This window comes from Stylophora pistillata, chromosome 11 (assembly GCF_964205215.1).
Source record: "Stylophora pistillata chromosome 11, jaStyPist1.2, whole genome shotgun sequence".
Classification (NCBI taxonomy): Eukaryota; Metazoa; Cnidaria; class Anthozoa; order Scleractinia; family Pocilloporidae; genus Stylophora; species Stylophora pistillata.
Genome location: NC_142529.1, coordinates 14,446,532 through 14,469,496, shown reverse-complemented (window position 1 = coordinate 14,469,496; position 22,965 = coordinate 14,446,532). Strand labels below are relative to the sequence as shown.

Genomic DNA, 22,965 nt, shown 5'->3' with positions numbered 1-22,965 from the left:
TCAATGGTGCTCAATAATATTACTCCTTTAATATTTGATTTTAAAAGAATTCCTCCTAGTGTAAGCAGTTGATTTTTTTCTATAATTCAAAAACATATCTTTATATTATTTATATCTTGTGTTATATAATTATTCCTTTTCATGTGGATGTTTTGGAATAAATCAGATCGTAAGTGTCTTCAACCTTTTAGTCATTCTTTATCAATGGTGCTCAGTAATAATGCTCCTTTAATAACTGATTTTAGAAGAATTCCTTTTCGTGTAAGCAGTTGATCTTTTTCTATATTTCAAAAATATTTTAATATTACTTATATCTTGTGTTATATAATTATTCCTTTTCATGGGGATGTTTTGGAATAAATCAGATCGTAAGTGTCTTCAACCTTTTATTCATTGTTTATGAATTGTGCTCAATACTATTGCTCCTTTAATAATTGATTTTAAATAGATTCCTTCTGGTGTAAGCAGTTGATCCTTTTCTATATTTCAAAAAGGTATTTGTAAATTATTTATGTCTTCTGTTAAATAATTATTCCTTTTCATGTGGATGTTTTGGAATAAATCAGCTTGTAAGTGTCTTCAACCTTTTATTCATTGTTTATCAATGGTGCTCAATAATAATGCTCCATTAATAATTGATTTTAAAAGAATTCCTTCTCGCGTAAGCAGTTGATCTTTTTCTATATTTCAAAGAGTTATTCTCATATTTATATCTTGTGTTATATAATTATTCCTTTTCTTGTGGATGTTTGGTATAAATCAGTTCGTAACTGTCTTTAACCTTTTATTCATTGTTTATCAATGGTGCTCAATAATAATGCTCCTTTAATAATTGATTTTCAAAGAATTTCTTCTGGTGTAAGCAGTTGATTTTTTTCTATAATTCAAAAACATATTTTTATATTATTTATATCTTGTGTTATATAATTATTCCTTTTCATGTGGATGTTTTGGAATAAATCAGCTTGTAAGTGTCTTCAACCTTTTAGTCATTCTTTATCAATGGTGCTCAGTAATAATGCTCCTTTAATAACTGATTTTAGAAGAATTCCTTTTCGTGTAAGCAGTTGATCTTTTTCTATATTTCAAAAATATTTTAATATTACTTATATCTTGTGTTATATAATTATTCCTTTTCATGGGGATGTTTTGGAATAAATCAGATCGTAAGTGTCTTCAACCTTTTATTCATTGTTTATGAATTGTGCTCAATACTATTGCTCCTTTAATAATTGATTTTAAATAGATTCCTTCTGGTGTAAGCAGTTGATCTTTTCCTATATTTCAAAAAGGTATTTTATATTATTTATATCTTGTGTTATATAATTATTCCTTTTCATGTGGATGTTTTGGAATAAATCAGCTTGTAAGTGTCTTCAACCTTTTATTCATTGTTTATCAATGGTGCTCAATAATAATGCTCCATTAATAATTGATTTTAAAAGAATTCCTTCTCGTGTAAGCAATTGATCCTTTTTTATATTTCAAAAAGGTATTTGTATATTATTTATATCTTGTGTTATATAATTATTCCTTTTCATGTGGATGTTTTGAAATAAATCAGATGGTAAGTGTCTTCAATCTTTTATTCATTGTTCATCAATGGTGCTCAATAATAATGCTTCTTTAATAATTGATTTTCAAAGAATTTCTTCTGGTGTAAGCAGTTGATCCTTTTCTATATTTCAAAAGGGTATTTGTAAATTGTTTATGTCTTCTGTTAAATAATTATTCCTTTTCATTTGGATGTTTTGGAATACATCAGGTCGTAAGTGTATTTAACTCTTTATTCATTGTTTATCAATGGTGATCAATAATAATGCTCCTTTAATAATTGATTTTAAAAGAATTCCTTCTCGCGTAAGCAGTTGATCTTTTTCTATATTTCAAAAAGATATTTTTATATTATTTATATCTTGTGTTATATATTTATTCCTTTCCATGTGGATGTTTTGGAATAAATCAGCTTGTAAGTGTCTTCAACTTTTTATTGATTGTTTATTAATGGTGCTCAATAATAATGCTCCTTCAATAATTGATTTTGAAAGAATTCCTTCTCGGATAAGCAGTTGATCTTTTCCTATTTTTCAAAACGATATTTTTATATTATTTATATCTTCTGTTATATAACTATTCCTTTTCATGTAAATGTTTTGGAATAAATCAGATCATAAGTGTCTTGAACCTTTTATTCATTGTTTATCAATGGTGCTCAATAATAATGCGCCTTTAATAATTGATTTTAAAAGAATTCCTTCTCGTGTAAGCAGTTGATCTTTTTCTATATTTCAAAAAGATATTTTTATATTATTTATATCTTGTGTTATATATTTATTCCTTTCCATGTGGATGTTTTGGAATAAATCAGCTTGTAAGTGTCTTCAACTTTTTATTCATTGTTTATCAATGGTGCTCAATAATAATGCTTCTCTAATAATTGATTTTAAAAGAATTCCTTCTTATGTAAGCAGTTGATCCTTTTTATATATTTAAAAAAGGTATTTGTATATTACATATATCTTGTGTTAAATAATTATTCCTTTTCATGTGGATGTTTTGGAATTAATCAGGTCGTTAGAGTCTTTAACCCTTTATTCATTGTTTATCAATGGTGCTCAATAATACTGCTCCTTTAATAATTGATTTTAAAAGAATTCCCTCTCGTGTAAGCAGTTGATGTTTTTCTATATTTCAAAAAGATATTTTTATATTATTTGTATCTTGTGTTATATAATTTATTATTCCTTTTCATGTGGATGTTTTGGAATAAATCAGATGGTAAGTGTCTTCAACCTTTTATTCATTGTTTATCAATAGTGTTCAATTTATAATAATGCTCCTTTAATAATTGATTTTAAATAGAATTCCTTCTTATTTAGTCCGTTGGTCTTTATTAAAAGTCTTTTTTTTTATTACGTTGACTTTCATCTTTTTCTCTTTCATGTGTAGTCTAAGTTGATGTTTTTCTATATTTTAAAAAGATAGTTTTATATTATTTATATCTTCTCTTATATAATTATTCATTTTCTCGTGGATGTTTGGTATAAATCAGTTTGTAAGTGTCTTTAACCTTTTATTCATTGTTTATTAATGGAGCTCAATAATTATGCCCTTTTAATAATATTTAAAAAGAACTCCTTGTCTAATTTTTTTTATATTTCAAAGATGTTTTTATATTATTTATATCTTGTGTTATATAATTATTTCTTTTCATGTGGATGTTTTGGAATAAATCAGATTGTAAGTGTCGTCTTTAACCTTTTGTTCACTGTTTATCAATGGTGCTCGATAATAATGCTCCTTTAATAATTGATTTTAAAAGAATTCATTCTCGTGTAAGGAGTTGATCTCTTTCTATATTTCAAAAAGATATTTTTATGTTATTTATATCTTGTGTTATATAATTATTCCTTTTCATGTGGATGTTTTGGAATATATCAGATCGTAAGTGTCTTCAACCTTTTATTCATTTTTTATCAATGGTGCTCAATAATAATGCTCCTTTAATAATTGATTTTAAAAGAATTCCTTCTCGTGTAAGGAGTTGATCTCTTTCTATATTTCAAAAAGATATTTTTATGTTATTTATATCTTGTGTTATATAATTATTCCTTTTCATGTGGATGTTTTGAAATATATCAGATCGTAAGTGTCTTCAACCTTTTATTCATTGTTTATCAATGGTGCTCAATAATAATGCTCCTTTAATAATTGATTTTAAAAGAATTCCTTCTCGTGTAAGGAGTTGATCTCTTTCTATATTTCAAAAAGATATTTTTATGTTATTTATATCTTGTGTTATATAATTATTCCTTTTCATGTGGATGTTTTGGAATATATCAGATCGTAAGTGTCTTCAACCTTTTATTCATTTTTTATCAATGGTGCTCAATAATAATGCTCCTTTAATAATTGATTTTAAAAGAATTCCTTCTCGTGTAAGGAGTTGATCTCTTTCTATATTTCAAAAAGATTTTTTTATGTTATTTATATCTTGTGTTAAATAATTATTCCTTTTCTTGTGGATGTTTGGTATAAATCAGTTTGTAAGTGTCTTTAACCTTTTATTCATTGTTTATCAATGGTGCTCATTAATAATGCTCCTTTAATATTTGATTTAAAAGAATTCCTTCTCTAATCTTTTTCTATATTTCAAAAATATTTTGATATCCTTTATATCTTGTGTTATATAATTATTCCTTTTCATGTGGATGTTTTGGAATAAATTAGATCGTAAGTGTCTTCAACCTTTTAGTCATTCTTTATCAATGGTGCTCAAAAATAATGCTCCTTTAATAATTGATTGAAAAGAATTCCTTCTCGTGTAAGCAGTTGATCTTTTTCTATATTTCAAAAAGATATTTTTATATTATTTATATCTTGTGTTATATATTTATTCCTTTCCATGTGGATGTTTTGGAATAAATCAGCTCGTAAGTGTCTTCAACCTTTTAGTCTTTCTTTATCAATGGTGCTCAAAAATAATGCTCCTTTAATAATTGATTGAAAAGAATTCCTTCTCGTGTAAGCAGTTGATCTTTTTCTATATTTCAAAAAGATATTTTTATATTATTTATATCTTGTGTTATATATTTATTCCTTTCCATGTGGATGTTTTGGAATAAATCAGCTCGTAAGTGTCTTTAACTTTTTATTGATTGTTTATTAATGGTGCTCAATAATAATGCTCCTTTAATAATTGATTCTGTTTCGTCATTGGTCATTGGTCGCTACGGAGTCACGTGAGAAGGCGCACGAGCCTGGGAAGATCAGTTGTGTACGATCCTTTTGGGAAGGTCGGACGGTGTTTGCACGACACTGAGAAAACTAGATGACTGCCGAAAATATGAGTGGAAGGGACCCCCTTTCACCGGTAGAAGAAGAAAATTTACTTTCTGAAGAAAACGAGACAGCGAATTCTTCGCATCGGGGTACAGACAAAGTGCTTGCTGATGTATTGTCGGCCATGACCCAAATGAGTTCTACCATGTCGTCCATGGAAAACACAATGAAACGGTTAGCTGGCGCACCAGAAGACCATGCTACACCATCAAAAAAGAGGAGAACATCTCCTACAACTAATACCATGAGTGATAGTGGAGATTCAGACCCTGAGAAGTCAGATTCTGAGGAACTTAATTTCCCGCCCAATGGCGACCCGCCAAAACTGGGCAGCTCTGACGCATTGCTCAATGAAATTGCTCAAGACTTTGAGTCGGATGAGCAAACTGACCCAAAAGTCGCTCAGAAATTGGCGGATATTGTCAATAAGCGATGGGGTTCTAAGTTAGAGGAAGCCAAATTGAAAGAAAAATTGGCGAAATACAATCGACCCGATAATTGCGAGAAATTAACTGTGCCAAAGGTCAACCCCGAGATCTGGAATAAGCTGAAGCACGTGACCAGGAGCGCAGATTTACGCCTTGCCAACATGCCGAAAGTACTTGTCAAAGTCGGTAGTGCAATCGCTAAATCGACTGACACACTGTTGGCTATCCGTGCAGATCCTGAGAAGACTTCAGCGTCGGCTCTCACTGAGAAATTGGGGAAATTAATCACGCATAATGCTGACGCTCTGGCATTGTTAGGCCATGTAAACATTGACCTATCATACCGTCGACGCGACGCCATCGAACCAAACTTAAATAACGAATATTCCTCGTTGTGTGGCTCTCAAGTACCCATCACGAGTTTATTGTTTGGAGATGAGCTGCAATCTCAGCTTAACAATATCAAAGCAACTAACAAAATTGGTCATGCGACTACTGCAAAGCCATATTATCGCAACCATAGCGATGGCTGGAAGGGCAAATCTTCTCACTCAAATGGAAAGCCTTTTTTAGGGAAGAGGGGCCGGTCTTACCGGCCACACAACCACAATTCCTACAAACCACAGGCAACCGAGAAGAAATCCAGCCAGTGAAATGCTCTGATATCCCAACAAACAAGGTAAATATGTTACAGTTCCTTGAGCACAAGGCGCACTGCTTTAAAGCAGGGGGGCTGGGAGAATATTTTTATCAGTGGCAGGCCTTAACCTCAGACCCTGAGATATTGCAAATGATACTAGGCCAGCCAATCGAGTTTACCAGAACTCCATATCAAAGAGTAGTCCCCAAAGAGAAGAAAATCCTTGATTTAGACAAACAACATGTCATTGATACTGAAATAGCTGAACTCCTTGCTAAGGGTGTTATTACCCCAAGTAGCCATGAAAAAGGGGAATATATCTCTCCTATTTTCGCTAGGGCCAAAAAGGATGGTTCTTTCAGAGTAATTTTAAATCTCAAGCGTTTAAACATTCATGTACAATACCACCATTTTAAAATGGACTCACTTAATACTGTTTTACAAATGGTAAAACCTGGGTGCTTTATGGCATCCATAGATTTAAAGGATGCATATTATTCTGTGCCTATTGCCACTGCAGACCAAAAATACCTGAAGTTTCAGTGGCGTTGAAAACTGTATAAATATGTTTGTTTTCCAAATGGATTGGCATTTTGCCCCAGGAAGTTTACTAAATTATTAAAACCAGTATATTCACATTTGAGACAGCTGGGACACCTTTCAGCAAGTTATATCGATGACTCGTATCTCCAGGGTGATGACTATGATGACTGCGAAAGAAATGTTTGGGATACTGTCAGATTATTTGATTCTCTTGGGTTTACTGTACACCCTGAAAAATCGTCCTTTGTTCCACAACATCGAATCACCTTCATGGGGTTTATCATTGACTCAATCACAATGAAAGTTTATCCAACCTCTGAGAAGACCGAAAAGATAATTCATACCTGTCAAGGACTGTTGGAGTGTCTGCACCCTACAGTAAGAGAGGTGGCATCAACCCTTGGGTTCCTCATATCAAATTTTCCAGCAGCAAGGCTAGGGCCTTTACATTTTAGGTCACTGGACATGGACAAAACTGAGGCCTTGGGTCTAAACAAGGGCAACTTTGATGCATTTATGCAACTGTCTGAGTTGTCTCGCAGTGATTTGCAGTGGTGGATAAACTCAGCAAGGTCATTATACAACCCTATAAGCCCTCCTCAGCCAGAGGCCACTTTATACACAGATGCAAGTAAAGAGGGCTGGGGAGGAGTACTCAATAATGCAAAGATTGGGGGACCTTGGACTCCAGAAGAGGCTTCTAATCACATAAATTATCTTGAAATGCTTGCAGTGCTATTTTCTCTAAAGGCATTTCATAAAGAGTTATCAGGAAAGCATGTACTTGTGCGAATTGATAATATGACTGCTGTGTCAGATTTAGGTAAAATGGGCACAAGCCATTCCAGAAAGCGAAATGATCTAACCCGTACGCTCTGGGAGTGGTGCCTTGACAATAACATGTGGTTAACCACAAGTCATATCCCAGGGAAAGAGAATACACTAGCTGATGCAGAGTCCAGGAAATCTAGGAAAGAAACTGAATGGACTCTAGACAGAAAAATTTTTCACGCAGCCATTAAGAAACTTCATGTTGAGCCTCAGATTGACCTATTTGCATCTAGGCTTAATTACCAGCTAAGACCATTTGTTGCCTACCAACCAGACCCTGAAGCAATGGGTATTAATGCCTTTTCAATTTCTTGGAAACCTTATGTTTTTTATGCCTTTCCTCCTTTTAGTATCATCCCAAAAGTGTTACAGAAAATTCAAGCAGAGGAGACCACAGGACTGTTAGTTGTGCCGTGCTGGCCAACTCAGCCATGGTGGCCATTGGTTATGAGACTGTTGGTTCAGGAACCCCTTGTGCTTCCCAAGAAGAAACACACCTTATTTCTACCTCAACAGCCAGACTTGGTGCATCCACTATATCAGAAGCTCACACTTCTGATATGCCACTTGTCAGGAAATCACTTGAAGGCAGAGGGCTTTCGGAATCAGCTACCTCACTCATCCTACAGTCTTGGAGAAAGGGCACCAAACAACAATATAAACCATTCATCACTAAATGGGAACAATACTGTTGTCAAAGGAAGATTAATCCCTTTTCAGCAACTATAGAACATGGGATTAATTTCTTAGCAGAACTTTACCACACAGGGATTGGATACAGTGCCCTCAACACTGCACGGTGTGCTTTGTCTACTGTTTGTTTTACATCAGAGCATTACACTTTTGGACAGCATCCCCTAGTCTGTCGTTTCCTCAAAGGAATTTTTGAGTGCAGACCCTCTCTCCCAAGGTACCAAGAAACTTGGGATGTCACGGTGGTATTAGACTATCTAGCTAAACTTGGGCCACCTGTGAAACTTAGTTTTAAGAACTTGACTTTGAAAGTGGTTATGTTGATGGCGTTGCTTTCGGGACAGCGTCGCCAGACTCTGCACACATTATCAATTGATTATATGCAAATAAGTTCTGAAAAGGCTGTGTTTTCCATTAACTCATTGTTAAAAACATCCAGACCAGGTAAACATCTAGCTTGTATTGAGTTTCAGGCCTATGTACCAGATGTAAGTCTTTGTATTGTAAAGCATCTTCAGCAATATCTGAAGCACACAGATACTCTTCGAGGTAATGTAAAGCAGCTTCTTATTAGTTACTCTAAGCCTCATAAAGCTGTTTCCCCTGATACAATAAGCAGATGGATTAAGGCTACACTGGTTGATGCTGGAATTGACACTTCGAAGTACAGTGCACACAGCACTCGATTAGCATCTACATCTGCAGCAAAAGCAAACAGCATATCTATCGCCACAATTATGAAAAGTGCGGGGTGGTCCCAGGAGTCCACATTTACTAAGTTTTACAACAAACCAGTGGAACCTCAAGAGAATTTCGGAACTGAGCTCCTTAAAGCTGTATGTAGGGACACCTAAGATTGTGTCCTATATTTGTATGTTTTGATGGCTAAGAGAGAATGTTATTAAAGCAGGTTCATATTGCTATAAATCATTGTTATGTTTGAGTTCGCACTCACACTGCTTTAAAATCTCACGTGACTCCGTAGCGACCAATGACCAATGACGAAACAGAATACCTAAATTAAACGAGGCTTACCTGTAAGGTGAAGTTTGATTGGGATTCTGTGAGTCATTGGTCGGGAGCGAAGGAGTCATGTGCCCACCCATGTGTTATTAACCCGCCCATGACTGGGTGTAAGTGCTCACATCTGTTAAAGACTGATCTTCCCAGGCTCGTGCGCCTTCTCACATGACTCCTTCGCTCCCGACCAATGACTCACAGAATCCCAATCAAACTTCACCTTACAGGCAAGCCTCGTTTAATTTAGGTATTTTGAAAGAATTCCTTCTCGGATAAGCAGTTGATCTTTTTCTATTTTTCAAAACGATATCTTTATATTATTTATATCTTCTGTTATATAATTATTCCTTTTCATGTAAATGTTTTGGAATAAATCAGATCATAAGTGTCTTGAACCTTTTATTCATTGTTTATCAATGGTGCTCAATAATAATGCGCCTTTAATAATTGATTTTAAAAGAATTCCTTCTCGTGTAAGCAGTTGATCTTTTTCTATATTTCAAAAAGATATTTTTATATTATTTATATCTTGTGTTATATATTTATTCCTTTCCATGTGGATGTTTTGGAATAAATCAGCTTGTAAGTGTCTTCAACTTTTTATTCATTGTTTATCAATGGTGCTCAATAATAATGCTCCTCTAATAATTGATTTTAAAAGAATTCCTTCTCGTGTAAGCAGTTGATCCTTTTATATATTTAAAAAAGGTATTTGTATATTATTTATATCTTGTGTTAAATAATTATTCCTTTTCATGTGGATGTTTTGGAATTATCCAGGTCGTTAGAGTCTTTAACCCTTTATTCATTGTTTATCAATGGTGCTCAACAATACTGCTCCTTTAATAATTGATTTTAAAAGAATTCCTTCTCGTGTAAGCAGTTGATGTTTTTCTATATTTCAAAAAGATATTTTTACATTATTTATAGCTTTTCTTATATAATTATTCATTTTCTCGTGGATGTTTGGTATAAATCAGTTTGTAAGTGTCTTCAACCTTTTATTCATTGTTTATTGATGGAGCTCAATAATTATGCCCTTTTAATAATATTTAAAAAGAATTCCTTGTCATTTAGTCGGTTGGTCTTTATTAAAAATCTTTTTTTTTTATTACGTTGACTTTCATCTTTTTCTTTTTCATGTGGATGTTCGTGAACCAATCAGGTTCACGAATCAGGTTCAATCACAGGTTCACGTTAACCGCCGCCTGGTTAGCTCAATTGGGAGAGCGCCGGACTGCTGTGCGGGAGGTCGAGAGTTCAATACCGGCCGGACCAACACTGAGGGTCTTAAAATTAACTGAGAAGAATATGCTTCTTTTCTTTAACATCAAGAAATGGTTAGATATTCTGGTCTTCTCGGATAGGGACGAATAAATGGAGGTCCCGTCTCCTGCAGGGTTGGGGTAGGAGACGTTAATTTCCCACGCACGAGATTACTGTGTGATGGATGTCCCCCCTGGGGTGGGCTGGGTGGGTAGTTACAGGGCCGTTCTGAAAACCACTTCTGTGAGAACGCACCCTGTCTAAAGATTATTATCTATCTATCTATCTAGGTGGTAAGCCTTTTGATGCTTTAATTTTTTGTTGAAAGAGGGTTTTCAATGTTTTTTCATTTTATTTGTATGTTTGTATTAATAGTGATTTGTTTAGTCAATGACTTAAAAAGACTATCTTCTCATGTAGTTAGTTGGTCATTATTACCGTATTTAATTACTGTGCCACTGTCTTAATGCTCTAACCTAAATTAGCATCCTAACATCAGTTTGACTTGTGTAGTCTCCATATTGTTCCGGATATATTTCCTATGTGTTAACAAGTACAATTTGTTAAACATGCAGTCAAGAACTTCTTTTGTTGTAGATGGTCTCCCTTTAATTCTTATGACCTTAGTACTTGATTAAAGCGTGATATTGTCTGAAGAAATCAAATACAAGTACTCTTAGAGGTCAATGAAGGTTAAGAGCATCTTAATGAAAATGAGTTGAATTTGTTCAAAAATGTTCCTTTTATTTGATCGAATTTCTTGTTTTTCCTTTTCATGTGGATGTGTGAACAAATCAGATGGTAAGCTTTTTGAAGCTTTGATATTTTATTTATTGAGAATGTTCAGTGTTTTTCATTTTTTAATGTCTATGTTTTTATAAAAAATGCTTTCTTTAGTCATTGACTTGAAAAGACTCCCTTCTTATTTAGTTACTTGGTCATTATTACTGTATATAATTACTGTGCCACTGTCTTAATTCTTTAACCTAAATTAGCATCCTAACATCAGTATGTGTAGTCTCCATACTGCTCGGGCTACATTTCCTAAGGGTTAACAAATAGAATTTGTTAAACATGCAGTCAAGAATTTCTTTTGTTGTAGATGTTCTCCTTCATTGTTATGACCTTAGTACTTGATTAAGGTGTGATATTGGTAGGAGGAATCAAATGCAAGTACTCTTATGAGTCAATGAAGGGTTAAGAGTATCCTCAATGAAGATGAATTGATTTTATTGAAAAATGTTTTTTTTTTATCATTGACTTTTATCGTTTTCCTTTTGACGTGGATGTTTGCGAACAAATCAGGTGGTAAGTTTTTTCAAGGTTTGATATTTTGTTTATCAAGAGTGGTCAATGTTTTTCATTTTATCATTTCTTTTATTTAAAAATGTCCTTTTCTTCATTGACTTTCATTAGTTACTCAAATACAGGAACTTTTAGAGTATAGAAATATGCTTAAATGATAGTTAATGTGGCTGCATGGTCATCCCGTGAAGCATCGGAGAGCTGCAATGTAGCTTGTGGGGGTGGATTACAAAGACGAGTGCCTAGTGGAACCATTCCCTCTCTACAGTGGGGTGCAAAGGATTGTCAAGGAGCTACTCATGTTGCAACACGTATAACTGTCCAAGGGAGAGTCAGTAGTCAGTGTTTTATATCTCCCATCCACAAAAACCAAAGAACGGAAAGTTTTAAGCTTTAAAAAAAAAAGGGAAACGAGAAACTAAAAATTACCAAAAATCTTGTGACAATGAAAAGAGTTTATTACCCCAAACAGAAGTAACAATTAACGGGGTATTTCCTCAATAAATTGATGTGATTTCATTTTTTTCAATTTTTCCTGCTTTTGAATATAATGAAAGTGTATATGAGCACGATCCTTCGCAGTAAAGCACTATTTGAGCAATAGTGAAAATCAGACCTGAAAAAAATTTCAGGCCTGTACGGGATTCGAACCACTGACCTCTGCGATACTAGTGCAGCGCTCTACCAATTGAGCTAACAAGCCAACTGGGAGCAGGCCATCAAATTAATTCGATATAAACCCGTAGATGATAAATCAAACAACAACAAACATATGAAACATATGTGTGAACTGCGGTTATGAGACGTATATGAGCACGATCCTTCGCAGTAAAGCACTATTTGAGCAATAGTGAAAAAATACTGCGAAGGATCGTGCTCATATACGTCTCATAACCGCAGTTCACACATATGTTTCATATGTTTGTTGTTGTTTGATTTATCATCTACGGGTTTATATCGAATTAATTTGATGGCCTGCTCCCAGTTGGCTTGTTAGCTCAATTGGTAGAGCGCTGCACTAGTATCGCAGAGGTCAGTGGTTCGAATCCCGTACAGGCCTGAAATTTTTTTCAGGTCTGATTTTCACTATTGCTCAAATAGTGCTTTACTGCGAAGGATCGTGCTCATATACGTCTCATAACCGCAGTTCACACATATGTTTCATATGTTTGTTGTTATAATGAAAGTGTCTTAAACATGTGGAATGAAGCAAGTTTTCTGTTAGCATGTGAGACAAACATGCTCCAATGGTATTACTATAGCAACCTCTTGTTCTTTTATGGTATGAAAATTGTGCTTTGCCAGAAGCCACATGCACTCTTTGACTGTTTATTTTTTCCAATGTCAAGGCTATGTTCTAAGGAAAATTGAATGGAGCCCAGTGCTTTGAAACCATGAAATCCAGGGTGCCCAGCATATGCTTTGTGTGAAAAACCTAAGCCTTCCTGGGTCGCCCAAAAACAAAAGTACGGCGCCAGGGGCCACCAGGTGCTGCTAGACCACAACCTTGAACTTATTCCTTATGTTCAATTGATTTGGTTGCAAAGTTAAACGGACAAGTAGTATAGTCATGTTAATAATGGTAATTGAACAGAGTGGAGTGCAATTTGGGCTGAAATCATACGCGTGATTTCAAAATCGAACGAGCGCGCAGCGCGAGTTCGATTTGAAATAACAAGTATGATTTCAGACCAAAATTGGACGACACGAGGTTCAATTACCACTTTATTACATCCATTTTGAAATCGCCCAAATACAGAACTTGGTCAATTCAAATATTTTATTGATGCAGTACTGAGCTGGTTTTTAAATAAAAAGCGGAACCGGAAACGCAATTACATCTTATTTCGTATACAAAACAGAAAGACTTTGACGTCATGTGTCAAAAACTCAGTCAAGCGTATCAAAAGAAAGACAAGTTTCATTCAAGAAATTCAAGAAGTCCTGATTAACTCAGAAAAAAAATGAAGCGTTAAAGTTCAATCCTCGTCGTCTGACTCAATGATGTAAACCCTTCGTTTCTTCTGTGGTTGGGGTGGAGAATTCTGGCTGTCTCTGGAGAAGAAATTGAAGGTACAGCCTGTGTAATTCTGCGATGGAACGGGAGCAGCACAACTGAAGGCTTCCATGCGGTACTGCGGAGACTGCAATGGAAAACATGGTTGAAATCCTAAAAATTCAGCAGACTGAAAACCAGGATTGGAACCCATGGCCTGATACATTTGGCCTTGTTGTTGGACGTGATAAATAGGAACCAGAGGTGTTCGTTTATGTTGGACTGCAATCTCTTGATTTGAGGCTTGATTTGCAGTGTTTTGGCGGGAGACTTCGTTTGCTTGATTTTCGTTTGACACGTCTTTATATCCACTGATAATGTGAGACAGTTCTTTCCTGTGATTCTCGTCTATTTCATCGTAGTCGTCTAACGAAGATTCACGTGCATGGCCTGTTATTTCACAGATGATATTGCGCGGTTGACCTGATTTCTTCAGTTTTGATACCTGTTCAGGAGAACGTGACGTTGCGTTGCATTTATAGTATTTTTAAAATGAGTGACAGGGATCAAATGTCAAGTATTTCTACTTCGTTCGAGTTTTGCCTTGAAAAGATCGAGTATTCGCCAAGGAGGTTTTGTCCTTAGTCAGAATAAAGTAAAACTTTGAGTTTAACCGCGGATTTATTGAGTCGTTCTCAACATTTTTTGGCGACCCTGCCAGGACAGCATGAGCTAGTGGAATATATCGAGGTCAAGGTTTGTTATTCGCATCGTGTTTGGATTTACCCGGGCTTTTCGCATCCTTTCGCCTCGTGTGTGCAGGGGATTTTGCAATCTTGGAATTTGCGCCGTTGGAATTGACCGAAGGATTTATCTGGATTTAAGCGGATAACTTCGTGCTCAAGGTTTGTGGTTCGCACCGTATTTGGATTTTGTTATTCGCTGTCATCGCTTCGCATGGTAATTGTATTAGATTCTGTGTTGGATTATTCAGTCACTTAGCCATCTTGAATTTCGTCTTTTGGGAATTTACAAAGGAATTATAGTGGAGTTACGTCTTAACGAGAAGCTTTCAGACACCGCCTAAAAACCCTGGTAGGTTTTGTTTCATGTGTTTTCGCTTCAAAGTTTTTGTTGTGCATCGTTATTTCGGCGTGGATCTATCATTCATTGGAGCTGCTCGCGGAGAATAAACAATCGAATGAACGAGGTCTAGAACACTATAGAGCATTTGACAAGGGTTTTTCTTTATATCGTTCCATTATGTCGACGACAGGAGAGTCTGAAGGAGCTAACGAAGAGGAAAGAATTCTAGAACTTAAACGAGAGAAGAGAGGCAGGAAGACTGTAGTTACTAAAACGCGCCACAATTTAGAAAGACTGAACGCGAGTGGCGAAGATTCCGGGTCAATTGAAGATGGAATCGAGACATTGTGGGCGGTAATGGATTCATGCCTCACCGTTATGGAGGAACTGCAAGGAGTTTATTTACGCTTAGGAGACAATGAGAACAAGAAGGCGGTCGCTGAAGAGGCAGAGGATCTGGAAAAGGAAGTACACAGTGTCATTGAAAAAGCGGAACAGGTAATTAAGAACATGTTGGAGAAAAAACATGCAAATGCAACAAAAGAGACATTGCTGCAAATGCCCTCGCCCACGTCACCTGCTCAATCAACGCATTCGCCCGCCCACAGCCAGTCGTCAAGTTCAGATAACTCAGGTAACAGTAACCAGCGACTTAAACCTTTAAAAGTACCAGTGTTTAGTGGTGAGAAAAGTAAATTCGAGGATTTCTGGGAGATGTTTTTGAGTCTTGTCGACCAAGGGGTGGAGCCAACAAATATTAAAATGGCTAGATTGAGACAGAGCCTTACAGGAACTGCTCTCGAGGTCATCAGGGGCTTAGGAGTTTCAGACCCAGAGTACAAGGAAGCTAAGGAAATTCTTCAGTCTAAATTTGGTGGTGAGCGAAGAAGGTTACAGGCATATATGGACCAGATCGAAAAGATGTCTCCTTTGAAGAGCAATGATGTCCAGTCATTCGAACGATTTGCTGACCTTGTTCGCATAGCTGTTGTGAAGTTGCAAGCAGAAGGGCGTGGTGGAGAGTTGGAAGATGGTGCACTACATACTTTGTTGGTGAGAAAATTTGCGGACAGTCAGGTTGTAAGCTACAGTCGTTGGCTCAGGGAGCACAAGAAAGACAGGTCTGTGTTAAGCTTGAGGGATTGGTTGAAGGAGGAAGTGAAGATCCGAGTTGAGGCATTAGAGATGGCACATGGAATCGACACTGAAATTGTTGGGGCTGCTATGGACAGTGGCAAACAGGCTGATAAAGGTGGTCGGATCAGGAATTTGTTCAGTGAAGGTAATCGCTTCGGTAAGGAACCAGCAGTGCCTACAAGCAAACCACCATGTGTGTACTGTGGAGGAAACCATGGAGTGTGGAGCTGTAGACGTTTTCAAAATATGGGAGTGATCGAACGTTGGAATGTCGCAAGGGATAAACGACTTTGTTTTCGTTGCCTGGCAAGTGATCATGAAGGAAGAGCTTGTACTAAGGCTCGACTTTGCAACATTAATGGTTGTAAAAGAAATCATCATCACTTATTGCACGGCCTCGTACAGGGTAACCCAAAGGGTGGGAGAGTGGTGTCTCCACGGGAGGGGGCACCCGCTCACACACACACACATCGACTTCCAGGCAGGAGACAGCAACTGAGACAATTTCTCTTCGTACCGTGCCAGTGTGGTTAAAAGCAAATGACCGCAAGGTGAAGGTGAATGCGCTTCTGGATGATGGTTCAAACGAGACCTTTATTAATGAAGAGGTCGCAGGAGTTCTTGGCCTCAAGGAAAGATACCACACAGTTACAGTTAATGTTTTGAACAATGAGGTGGAAACATTCCAGTCAATGCCATTGGACGTGACGATTGAGAGCCTTGATGGGGAGTTTAGTAAAGACATTAAAGTAAAGACTTGCCCTAAAAGGGTAACTGGAAACTACAGGGTAGAGAACTGGAAACAAAGTAAGGATAGATGGCCACACCTTAGGGAATGTGACTTTGCTGAGCCGGCTCAAGAAGGCCTTGTGGATTTGTTGATAGGAGTGGACAATGCAGAGTTGCATTATTCCAGAGCAGATGTACGTGGTGGGGAAGGGGATCCAGTTGCTCGCCTGGGGCCTTTGGGGTGGACATGCATTGGCTCACCAGAAGGGAAGCAGTGGACAGGAGCAAGGGCACACATTAGCCGTACTTTGTTTACCAAAGACCTCAATATCAGCGTCAGCGACGTTTGCTGTGATGTTGATCGTGCTTTAAAGAAGTTCTGGGAGATAGAAAACTGTGGTATTGAGAGACTTGACACTGTGATTTTCACCGAAGAAGAGAACACAGCCATGAAGGAATGAATTAGTTACACTGGAAATGGGTACAAGGTGGGAATACCGTGGAAAGAGGATAAGCCTCTGTTACCTGATAATCATCACACAGCATTATCCCGGTTGTGCAGCACAGAACACAAATTGAAGAAGAACTGTGCCCTAGGAACAGAGTACTTGCAAATCATCCAGGCTTATATCGAGAAAGGTTACTTGCGAAGGGTCGAACCAGATGAGCCGTTGCCACCGGAAGTTTGGTATTTGCCTCACTTTCCAGTCATCCGTATGGACAAAGCTACAACTAAAATACGCATTGTGTTCGGTTGTTCTGCAAAAACGGACGGTGTGTCATTGAATGATGCCATTTGTGCTGGACCTAAATTGCAGAAGGATTTGTTTGATGTGCTTATTCGGTTCAGGAGGAACCCCATAGCTTTGGCATGTGACATTAAGGAAATGTATTTGCAGGTGGAGATTGAAGAGAGAGATCGTCCTTACTTTCGACTATTGTGGAGGGACCTTGATTCTAGTCGTGAACCTGATGTCTATGAGTTCAGTCGAGTAGTGTTTGGTAAAAACTCTGCACCAATGGAGGCTCAGTTTGTCGCTCAAGAGAACGCCAGAAGGCACCAGGATGAGTATCCATTGGCAGCTGAAACTGTACTCAAATCCACTTAGTTGGATGACTCGATTGATAGTGTGGAAACGGTGCAAGATGGCATTCAATTGTACAAAGAGCTGGACAGTCTGTGGGGGATTGCAGGCATGAAAGCAAGGAAATGGATATCGAATTCTCTGGAAGTCGTTGCAGCCACGCCCGAAGCCGACAGAGCTACTGAATTGCCGATTACTGCGGGGCAGGAACCTGTTGTCAAGACACTTGGTATTTCCTGGAATAGTACAGAAGATACGTTTACTATTTCGACTTCAAACATTTCTACAGAGCTTCTAGTGACAAAGCGAAATATACTGAGGAAGGTCGCGACTGTATTCGACCCACTCGGGTTTGTGGGCCCTTTCGTCGTCAAGGCCAAAATCATACTTCAGGAATTATGGGCAAGGGGTTATGACTGGGATGATGTCATTCATGATGAAATCGTAAGTAGAATCGGAAGTTGGTATGGTCAGCTTGGGAGGCTAGGTGATGTGCAGGTGCCTAGATGTTTGCATGAAGCAAAGGAGGTAGTCGCTAAGAGAGTCATCACGTTTGTGGATGCTTCACTGCAAGCTTATGGAACTGTTGTATATCTACAGTGCGTATACAATGATGCTACCGTTTCAAGTCGATTAGTCGCTTCAAAGTGTAAGGAGGCACCATTAAAGCCTATGACAGTGCCTCGGTTGGAACTTGCAGGAGCTGTATTGGGTTTGCGATTGACACAGCATTTAACGTTGGTACTTGGGCTGTCCATGCAATCCGTGACATTTTATTCTGACAGCATGGATGTATTGTGGTGGTTTCGGGGACATGGGCGGAGCTTTCGTCCCTTTGTGGCTAATCATATCGGGGAGATACAAATGATGACAGAGCCATCGCAGTGGCAATATGTGCCGACAAGAGAAAATCCAGCTGATCTATGCTCAAGGGGAGCAACACCAGACGAGCTGCTAGAAAACTCACTCTGGTGGCATGGACCAAAGTGGTTACTGTTAGAGGATAAGGCTGGTTGGCCAAGGATGGATGTAAGGAGTTGCCCCGCTTCATTACCGGAATTGAAGACACCAGACCGTAAGGAAGGGGAAGAAGGCGTTACAACTGTTCTAACATGTCGCAAGCAGAGCCCAGTGAATCGAGAAGGAAATGGAGGGGCGAAATCAAAGTGTGCAAACTGGAGGCTTGAACCCACACGTTTTTCAAGTTGGACACGCTTAGTGCGGCTACAGGCTAGGGTGTGGCGAGCGATCTACAATATGCGCAATCCAAGGGAAAGGATAAAAGGACAAGAACTGTTGCCAGAAGAAATTGAAGATGCAGAGGAGGAAATTATTAGTCGAGCACAGCTGGAGGCATTTCATGAAGAGTATGTCGCATTATTGACAGGAAAGGAGATTCCAAAGAAGAGTTCACTGAGTAAGCTATGTCCCTGGCTGGACGATCAAGGTGTTCTGCGATGTGGTGGTCGACTTCAATTTGCCGAATATCTTCCGTACAATGTAAGGTTTCCCATTATACTGCCAAGAGGTCAGTGGGTGACGAGACTGATAGTAAAGCATTACCATGAGTTGTCTAACCACAATGCTGGGACGAACTTTGTGCTATCGCAGATTAGCGGAAGATTCTGGATTGTTGCAGCGCGTGAGGAGATAAGGGCATGGGAGAATGAATGCAGTGAGTGCAAGAGGAGAAGGAACAAGCCGGCCACACAGATAATGGGGCCATTACCACAAGTAAGGCTGCGCTTCACATTTCGTGCATTTGACCAGACTGCAGTGGACTACGCAGGTCCGTTCACCACTATACAAGGACGTGGGCGTCAACGGCGAAAGAGGTGGTTGTGTGTTTTTACATGCTTGTCGACTCGAGCTATTCATCTCGAAGTGGCGTGGGGGCTTGATACAGACAGTTTCCTAAATGCATTCACCAGATTTACTAGCAGACGAGGCGTACCTAAGGAAATGATTAGCGATAACGGCACCAACTTTGTGGGAGCAGTTAATGAACTCAAGGAACTTGTGGGTCAACTGGACAAGGATAAGATTCAGGGAAGGACAGCACAGAAGGGTGTGAAGTGGACTTTTAACCCCCCAGGAGCACCTCATTTTTGTGGGGTACATGAGGTGATGGTAAAGGCAGCGAAGAAGGCAATATATGCGGTGCTAGCTAGTAGTGATGTCACAGACGAAGAATTGATCACAGTTGTCACAGGTGCTGAGAGCTTGCTTAACTCTAGACCACTCACCTATCAGTCAGCAAATATTAAGGATGATGTGCCGTTAACACCCAATCATTTTTTACATGGGCAAATGGGTGGGCAATTTGCACCAGAGAGCGTCGACACCACGAGGTTCAACCCACGGAAGAGGTGGCGCAAGGTCCAAGAACTGATCTCTCGAGTGTGGTCCAGGTGGTTGAGGGAGTACTTACCTATGCTGAATACTCGTCCAAAGTGGACCGAAGTCGTCAATGACCTCAAAAAAGGAGACATTGTGCTAGTCCAGGAACAAAATCTTCCACGAGGGAAGTGGCCTTTGGGCCGTATTGTGGAAACATATCCGGGAAAAGATGGACATTCCCGCGTCGTGAAGGTTCAGTGTGGAGAAAAGACTGTGGTGCGACCAATTCATAAATTGGTACCACTCTTGTGACTTGCTAGACTTTTAAGCGAACTTCAGTTAAGGACAAAAACAAGACTGTTATGTTTAATCGTGTTTTGCACACTGCGGTCCCCTCAGTGCGGGGAGGGGGAATGTTCAGGAGAACGTGACGTTGCGTTACATTTATAGTATTTTTAAAATGAGTGACAGGAATCAAATGTCAAGTATTTTTACTTCGTTCGAGTTTTGCCTTGAAAAGATCGAGTATTCGCCAAGGAGGTTTTGTCCTTAGTCAGAATAAAGTAAAACTTTGAGTTTAACCGCGGATTTATTGAGTCGTTCTCAACAATACCAATGTTTTCCTCATGCTGCCGTTCGTCAGCTTCTTATTCGTCCTGAGACAGGAGGCCATGGATTTCATTAAATTGCCGATGGTGTTTTGTCCCATTCGAACTTTGGTATACCAAACATCTGCTGATTTAGGACGGGTGCTTAGATAGAGTGGCCCTGTGTTCTTCATTCCTTCGGGTCGCTTGGACAACCAAAGCTTGAATAGCCGCACTGGATCGCTTTTTCCGCCATTGGTGCTGAACATTGCGTGTGGTGTTGTTCTTCGCCTGATGGTGAGACCACCACTCCGTGTTTTAGTGGGACCTTCTCTGAACTCAACAACTTCAGTTCCATCTTCTCGCTGTCTTATAATTACGTATTCCACGTACGCATCGTAGTGTTCTTGGCGACCACGAAATCCCAGTTGTTCCGTCAAAGTTTTAAAGTTGACATTGGTCAAGACCTTTCCATTAAAATCACCCAACTGACCTTTTTCCCACAGGGCTGACTCTTCTTCACATGTGATTGGCTGAGCTTTGTTGGGTTTTTTTCCCTTTCCTTGTTGACGCAGGGAAATTGCTTCGCATTGAGGATTTCTCGTGAGGAGTGAAACTCCCTCGATTGCACGATGCTCAGTGGATAGTTCTTCTCCTTTAGATATCATTCTATGGCACTCTGCGTGATTTTAAGGGATTCTGGCTCGTAATCATCTCCGTCTTTTTTTCTTACTTAGGCATAAAACTTACTCAGGACTTTGTCAAGTTCTTCAGGTGCCATTGTTTCGATGGAGACATATTCAAGATGGCGGCATTGACACCAGCTTCTGAAAACATTCATCCATTGTTTTGTGGAGCGAGACGCATTTTTATTGGATGTGACAGACTTAAGCTCATGTATTTCATCGCTTGAAATAATGGGAAATCTTGCAACATCCAACTCTTGTGGTGGCTTTTGATTTTCTTCGTTTGTTGTTGATTCGGTGGACTCGGGAATGCGCGGATTTTGAGCTTGAGAAGGTACAAAATCTTCAAAATATTCACCAAAATGTAGAGAAAAAGTGGGAAAGTCCCTGGCATGTTGGTCGTCAGCCTGAAGAATCTCATTGTTATCATTCAAAAACTGGAAGAAATTAAAATCATCCATTTTGGGGGAAAAATAAGAGTTTTGGAAAAAAAAGTTGCAAAATTTGCCAGATGATACTCTTTGTTTTTCATTTTCCTGCAATTTGATTGGTCACTTTAAACAAGCCTTGAAATCTGATTGGTTGTTTGGTTTAAGTGTAAATTGCTCATTGGCTGGAAAAAAGATGCGATTTAGAGCAAAAAATGGTGCAATTTGGGAATAAACCGCACCAATTAGAGCCAATCAGATTACAGGGACCACCAGTGATTTCAAAATGGAAGTAATAAAGGTGTGATATTGGTAGGAGGAATCAATTGCAAGTACTCTTATGAGTCAATGAAGGGTTAAGAGTATCCTTAATGAAGATGAATTGATTTTATTGAAAAATGTTTTTTTTTTACCATTGACTTTTATCGTTTTCCTGTTGACGTGGATGTTTGCGAACAAATCAGGTGGTAAGTTTTTTCAAGGTTTGATATTTTGTTTATCAAGAGTGGTCAATGTTTTCATTTTATCATTTTTTTATTTAAAAATGTCCTTTTCTTCATTGACTTTCATTAGTTACTCAAATACAGGAACTGTTAGAGTATAGAAATATGCTTAAATGATAGTTAATGTGGTTGCATGGTCATCCCGTGAAGCATGGGAGAGCTGCAATGTAACTTGTGGGGGTGGATTACAAAGACGAGTGCCTAGTGGAACCATTCCCTCTCTACAGTGGGGTGCAAAGGATTGTCAAGGAGCTACTCATGTTGCAACACGTATAACTGTCCAAGGGAGAGTCAGTAGTCAGTGTTTTATATCTCCCATCCACAAAAACCAAAGAACGGAAAGTTTTAAGCTTTACAAAAAAAGGGAAACGAGAAACTAAAAATTACCAAAAATCTTGTGACAATGAAAAGAGTTTATTACCCCAAACAGAAGTAACAATTAACGTGGTATTTCCTCAATAAATTGATGTGATTTCATTTTTTTCAATTTTTCCTGCTTTTGAATATAATGAAAGTGTCTTAAACATGTGGAATGAAGCAAGTTTTCTGTTAGCATGCGAGACAAACATGCTCCAATGGTATTACTATAGCAACCTCTTGTTCTTTTATGGTATGAAAATTGTGCTTTGCTAGAAGCCACATGCACTCTTTGACTGTTTATTTTTTCCAATGTCAAGGCTGTGTTCTAAGGAAAATTGAATGGAGCCCAGTGCTTTGAAACCATGAAATCCAGGGTGCCCAGCATATGCTTTGTGTGAAAAACCTAAGATTCCTGGGTCGCCCAAAAGCAAAAGTAAGGCACCAGGGGCCACCAGGTGCT

The 22,965-nt window shown here is 38.3% G+C and overlaps 5 protein-coding genes across 6 annotated transcripts in view; 4 read left to right on the top strand and 1 right to left on the bottom strand.

The window, feature by feature from the left end:
- Positions 1–22,965, top strand: part of LOC111319115 (inactive tyrosine-protein kinase 7) — a 344,836-nt gene that overhangs the window by 302,179 nt on the left and 19,692 nt on the right. The window lies entirely within an intron of this gene.
- Positions 5,815–9,145, top strand: LOC148720186 (uncharacterized). The gene is made up of 2 exons (XM_088739676.1): positions 5,815–5,949; positions 7,635–9,145. The coding sequence occupies exon 2, from the start codon at positions 7,716–7,718 to the stop codon at positions 8,829–8,831; it is 1,116 nt and encodes a 371-aa protein (XP_088595802.1). The 5' UTR covers positions 5,815–5,949; positions 7,635–7,715; the 3' UTR covers positions 8,832–9,145.
- LOC148720183 (uncharacterized) lies at positions 13,335–20,993 on the bottom strand. Its single transcript, XM_088739721.1, has 2 exons — positions 20,555–20,993; positions 13,335–14,069 (listed from the first exon to the last, which is right to left on the bottom strand). The coding sequence occupies exons 1-2, from the start codon at positions 20,795–20,797 to the stop codon at positions 13,548–13,550; spliced, it is 765 nt and encodes a 254-aa protein (XP_088595847.1). The 5' UTR covers positions 20,798–20,993; the 3' UTR covers positions 13,335–13,547.
- Positions 14,828–16,977, top strand: LOC148720185 (uncharacterized). Its single transcript, XM_088739043.1, has 2 exons — positions 14,828–16,193; positions 16,313–16,977. The coding sequence occupies exons 1-2, from the start codon at positions 14,828–14,830 to the stop codon at positions 16,975–16,977; spliced, it is 2,031 nt and encodes a 676-aa protein (XP_088595169.1).
- On the top strand, positions 17,233–17,625 carry LOC148720184 (uncharacterized). The gene has a single exon (XM_088739713.1). The coding sequence runs from the start codon at positions 17,233–17,235 to the stop codon at positions 17,623–17,625; it is 393 nt and encodes a 130-aa protein (XP_088595839.1).